The 6,000-nt window shown below is 45.3% G+C and overlaps 1 protein-coding gene across 1 annotated transcript in view; it reads left to right on the top strand.

Annotated features, from left to right (window-relative positions):
* UNC79 (unc-79 homolog (C. elegans)) overlaps positions 1-6,000 on the top strand; it is a 221,257-nt gene that overhangs the window by 75,359 nt on the left and 139,898 nt on the right. Inside the window, exons 17-18 of the mRNA XM_019518633.1 lie at positions 110-177; positions 1,836-1,976. Of these exons, the coding sequence (XP_019374178.1) occupies positions 110-177; positions 1,836-1,976 (209 nt within the window). The remainder of the gene's footprint in view (positions 1-109; positions 178-1,835; positions 1,977-6,000) is intronic.

The following is a 6,000-nucleotide window of genomic DNA, read 5'->3' as shown; positions in this document are numbered from 1 at the left end:
AAGCTAGCCTAGCTATTCAGCCAGTATCCACCTGGTGCTTTCCCATTGAATAGAAGGGGGACAATAGGGATTTGACAATAGTGCATTTGGCAAGTAAAATGTTACATGTGTTTCATTAGTTGTCGGTTCACAGGATATCCATCTTCTGTGCAAGAGCAGGCTTTGCTCTGGCTGCATGTAAGTGTCCTTCATCAGTGGGTTGTGCTAAACCAGCTTGTGGTTTAGGCAAGGAAGAGCTATTTGAACCTTTTTAAAATCAACTTTTTTTAAAGTATCAAGGTGTCTTTTTTCCCTTTGCTTACCTCTACTATGAACAGGTAGGTAGCTCAGAACAAAAAGGGAGGCTATGTATTACTCTCTCATCTCTCTCATCTTCAGCTGAATGTCTAGCCTTTTGTGGAAGGCTAGACATTTGTGGAAGGCTTTTCCTCTGACTGTAGGTTGTGGACTAGCCAGCTGCCTTGTTTCTTCCCCAGCTCTAACCTGCCACAGAATGTGGTTCTAAGACTGCAAAGGGACTTTTAGCATTCCCATTTTGTGAAAAGCTGGTTTGGATTTGGAGTCCTTCAGACCCACTTTTTGCTGTGGCCTTAATCCCCCTCTGTTCAGACCCACAAACCTGGCCACCTGCTGCCAGTGTGTATATTGCATCCAGAAAACTTCCTCTGCATATTGAGCAGCTACAGGACAGATTGTGCCTCCAAAGTTCATTTGGGAGTGAAGCAGCTTCACTCAAGATCTCATGCAATTTACAATAGCACATCTGAAACAACACCTGCAATCATCACTTCTGCTCTGAAGAGAGCTATTTGTGGTGAATGTAAAGTGAACTATTTGCTGGGGAACTTTAGCAGGTTTTTTTGGTTTGCAAATTTTCTATCAGCAAACGGTGATTTTTGCAAGTTCATTTGGTGTGAACAACTGTCGGATGAAATCATTTTGAGTAAGCCCATTTTTGTCTCTGACTTGTTCATGAAATGGTCACCATGAAAATTCCCTCTTGCGAAGTGCTGCATGAGATTGGTCACCTACAAACCGGTGGAACCCTTGGGTTGTTCGTGAATTATCCAACTCTGCTGGATATTGAAGATCTGTTGCAGAATAATGAAAATAACCTTTCATGGTAGGTCAGCCCTGCAGGCTAGTCTAGAAATACTTAAGCTAGCTGAGTAACTTAGGTACTAGCAGCAGTGCAGCTGTAGCAACATGGAGCTCAACCCTGCTCCTTTTCCTCCAGGAATCTGGCTTGGTGCTCAAGGGTATCCTGTACTAAGGCCAGTGCTTCCATGGTTAGACAGCTACTTGTATCTAATATACAAGAATTATTGTACTCATGCAGCCACTCATTTGAAGCAAGCTCTGCTACAGTCAGCAGTGTGGACAAATGGCTATGGGAACCAACTTGACTGGAGCCTTTGGAACAGCACTGGCCTACAAATAATAATGCCAACAACAACTAGTGAATATTTATTCATCCTAGTATTTCTGACACTTTGCTTCACATGTTTTTCCTGTGAAGAAAACCTTCCAAACATGAATGTTTGTGAGTAAAAAAGGACCTGAGATGCAATCAGAGAGATGTCTGGTTTATTCACAGGAATATTGGGAAGTGCTCTTTGTTGCACTTAGCCAGGTCTTTTGGTTCTCTGAGTCAACAAGGGCATCCTAACTTTAAGCATATGGCTAGTACCAATGTTTTTGTTCAAGCTACCTAGATGCATGAAATTAGGAATGTGCTTTTGTACCTTGATAAAGCTGACCTATGTGATGAATGTATTTCTAGAGAGAGCAATTTTTATCAGCTCTGAAATGCTTTTTTTTGTGTCTTTCATCAGGTGTTGTCTGAATTAGATATTGTGGTTCCTCTCCAGCTGCTAATCAGTATGTTTTCCGATGGAGTTAATTCAGTCAAAGAATTAGCAAATCAAAGAAAATCAAGAGTCAGTGAACTGGCAGGAAATCTTGCCTCTCGAAGGGTAATTTGCATTTATTTTCACCTTAGAACAGTGTTTCTTGTGTATTACGGATGAAAATTGAAAAACTCTTTATTAGTTATGTCAGCAACTGTTGATTGGAGACAAAGTACATATTTTGAGTGATAAAAATGAGACAACTTCTTGAATTAATGACAGCCTATCACTTGATCAGCTTTAATTTGTAAATTAAGAATTGGTAAATACGATGCAGGCAGTGCCTGGTTGTGCAGTCTTTCTGAATGAATGGTTTTACTTGGTACAGTAACCTGTGTAATAGTTAAGCATTAGTATTTATTGTGTCTTGTTATCTTTTCCAAAATTTTATTCTCTGTATCTGCTGTTGACTGCCATCAACCAGCATTTTTTAATGAACACCTGGTCATCTAGGGTGAGCTTTCTCATTCTTGTTCCACGCAGCCCTTCCTGACGGTACTGACAGAACAGAATTAATTTCCCTGTCCTTCATTCTGCTTTTTCATTTTTTGGTTTCACTTAACCCTCCCCTTCCTCGGCTGCCATTTACCTCTGATAGAAGAGGCAGCAGCTTCTTTTAAACTCCTGAAATAGCCAGAATAACTTATTGTTAACAGCCAACTCTTGTCCCAGAGGCAAACTGTGTTAGAGACTTTCTGAGGAAGAATTCCTTGTGACAGAAGCATATTCAGTCATTAGAGCTAAATTAATCTACTCTCAGTTTCTCTCTCCTCTGGTCTTTAAAGTATGATACTCATAATGCAGAGGAAATTACTAGATGACCAAAGAACTTGACTAGGCTGTTCGTTATGCGCTGAACCAGTTTAAAACCTGACCTTTTTCTAACCTATTTAATCAGGCATTTGATTGAATACTTCTTTAACAGCTCTTCCCTTTGAAAAGTTTTCGTCTGTCTTGTTCTAGTTTCCACAATGAATTCATTTTTCTTAGATAGAGAAACTGTGAACAGTAAGGAAATACATTTCTTGATACAAGTGCATGAATTCTGAAAATCAGCCCTCACTTCACTTTTGAAACACTGTTATTTTCTATACAGCAGAAACACAAGTATGTGTCATTATCAGGGATCCTCCTTTTCTCTGTTTAAAAATTGCAGCTTCTCTTATTAAAACCCCCCAAATCTGTGATTAAAATATAACCCCACTATATATATAGGTATCAATCAAACACAATGTTTTTATTCATATATTTACAATTTTAAAGCAATTTGGAAGCCTACCAGTGCCTCAGTCACTATAATAAAATAAATTCTAAATACCTTTAATTTTGGTGTTTAATTTTGGGTTTTTTATCACGGAAAACCTGAGCTCCCCCTGCCCCCTTTGCTCACCAGGAAGCAGGTCTAGGCCCCTCACTCCCCACTCACAGGCCCCCTGGCCCTGCTGGTGCCCCTAACTCCCCACCCATAGCTCTCTCAACCCTGCTGGTGCCCCTCACCTGCAGCCTCCTGCTTTGCCTGAGGGAGCCCCCAGCTGCCAGGGCTATGGGGCCAGGGACCTGGTTCCACAACCCCCTGCCCGCCACAGCAGTGCCTGAACCCCAGCTGTCACCCACGGGAGGTGGTGGCGGCTGCTGCAGTGGAGTGGAGTGTGGATCCAGGCTCTCCCTCCACCATGGGTGGTACAGTTGAAGCAGAGCTCATGTGGGGGGGGGCTGGTGCAGGCTGCCCACTGTGGGCTCAGGCTCCCTGCCCCGCTGCCCTCCCTGCAGGGCCTCCGCAGACCAGCAGGTGGGACCCAGCATGGCAGGGCAGAGCGGGGCCAGGCAGGGAAGCTCCTTGCTGCTGCAAAGCCTGTGCTACCCTGGTGAGGTGCTCCCTGCCTGCCTGAGAGCAGTGAAGGGCACAACTCTGTGCCACCACCCCCGCTGCTGCTGGGTGGGCAGGGGGAACCTCACCAGGGTGGTGCAGGGCTCACAGCAGCAACACTGGGTCCCACCTGCTGGGCCGTGGAGACCTTGGGGGAGGGCAGCAGGGCAGGGAGCCCAAGCCCACAGCAGGCAGCCTGCACCCGTCCCTGGCCTCACCTCCACCCCGCGTACAGATCGGAGGGGCACGTCCTCCCGTCCCCCGTGGGAGTGTGTGCAGCGGTGGGGTGCCAGCCCCCTTTGTCCCCCCGATGAACCACCTGTGGCCCTGTTCTGCTCCCTGCCAGGGCCTGTAGCTGCGCATTCCAGCCCAAGCCCCACGCAGCACTTGGCTGGGCAACAGACCTAGCCCCAACCCTGCCCAACTCCCCCCCACCCTCACTATGGGGGCCTCAGTCCCCACTTCTCCCCCACCAGATTTACCTGTGGGAGCTGCTCTCCAGGCTGCCTGGTGGCCATGTGCAGGCATGAGCATGCATCTCTGCCTGATCCCCCTCCTTCTACTGCCCCCCAGCCCCTTGCAGGCTGGAACTCTGACAACCTGCAGAGAGCTCTTTACAAAAGTGGAAAATCCATGCGTTTCTTCATTAAAATGAGAAAGCCATGTTTTTCTCAGTTAAAAGGAAAAAGCCACAGTTTTCCCCCCCATTTTTCATTGTTTCCCAGTCCCTGGTCATTGTTAAAAAGCATCAGAAGCATATCCTTTTGCTTTCTTTAACTGTATAAAATGCTTAAAATTAAAATCAGAGTTTGATTACTGTGGTATTAAAGCAAGTATGAGTCTGCAGGCACAGTGAGAACTCAGGGAAAAAACTAGTGTGGTTAGGTTACTTCACAGTGCTGTACCACACATCAGAGGAATGTTTCTTAATGATATAATACGTGGAATTTCTGACAGACATGCAGCTTAAAAATACAAGGTCAGATCCTTTGCTCCACTACTGCCTAAGAGGGACTAAAAAAGTGAGAAACAGAAGTTTCTCTGGGTAAGCTAATCCTCATATGAGTTAATTAACACTGGCTTTGCAGAATGTAGATCTGCCAAGTAACACAGCTAGTATAGGGTCACTCCTGAATCCCATGCAGAGGAAACACACACTTTTACTACCTGGTATATCAGATAGTAGGTTCCTTGGAACAAACTATGTGGTGTGGCACTGGACTTCCCTTCCACACTGTAGGGTTTCTATGTATATTGCTGAGAGTGGTGAAAGAATACCTATTGTAGGCTGCATACGCACATTCAGATGATTTGGAAGAATTCTCCTGGGTCTGTTTTCCTGCTAGAAGACCTACTTGGAGACCCCACAACAGAAATGTGAATATTGAGCCCCTGAAGAGGAGAGAGTTTTCCATGCTGACACTGTACAGCCAGGGGGCTCCTGTCCACACATCTCAGCATGCTCTGCAGCTTCCCTTACTCTGTCTGGGGACAGATGGCAGCAGTGCACAGGGCAGCCCTGATTGGCTGACCTAGACTGCTCAAGATCAGCCTGTCAGGGAACTGAAGCATAATGTGGGTATTGTGAAGGGTGTGCATTCTGCTCCCTGTGTGGCTGTAACAGTAGAGTCCAGCCTAAGGAAAAGATTGTCTCCTGGGGTGGGTGAGGGAAATGATGGAAGCAAAGCACTCTGGGATGCTGGAGGACTGTGCTGTAGCTTCTCTCAAAAAGGAACCTGTCTAGACTTTTTCTTTCCCAGGAGAAACTCTCCTGGGATAAATTTAACCTTGGTTGTTCCTGGGTTATTTTCCTTTTGGAACCACCATTTTTGGTCTGAGAGAAAAATCCTGAACATCTGTACATTTATGTTTTCTACTGGGAGAGCAGCAATTCTCCCAGTAGAAGCTGAATGGCATATGGCCCTTCTGTGTGTGGGTATAAATTATTTGTGTCTGCATTGCTTTATTTTACATCCTCCTTCCAGTTGTTCTTCAGCTACCTCTACTAGCTGGGGATAGTCTTGGTGACACTGTTCTGTTGATACACCTTCTTGTAATCAATCACTGAGGCTGTGTGTAGAAGAAATGAGAGAGGTGTGTGCACAACACTTTAAAGTGGGCTAAATACTTTTGCACCACTTTAATGGTGTTGTAGTTTGCATGCCTTGGCAGCATATTGCACATTTATTCCAGCCATTGTAGGAAATTTGGCGGTGTAATGCA

This window comes from Gavialis gangeticus, unplaced genomic scaffold (genome assembly GCF_001723915.1).
Source record: "Gavialis gangeticus isolate Ggan-Ray unplaced genomic scaffold, GavGan_comp1, whole genome shotgun sequence".
Lineage (NCBI taxonomy): Eukaryota > Metazoa > Chordata > Crocodylia > Gavialidae > Gavialis > Gavialis gangeticus.
The sequence above is the reverse complement of the archived record's forward strand: the minus strand, read 5'-3'. Positions and strand labels throughout refer to the sequence as shown.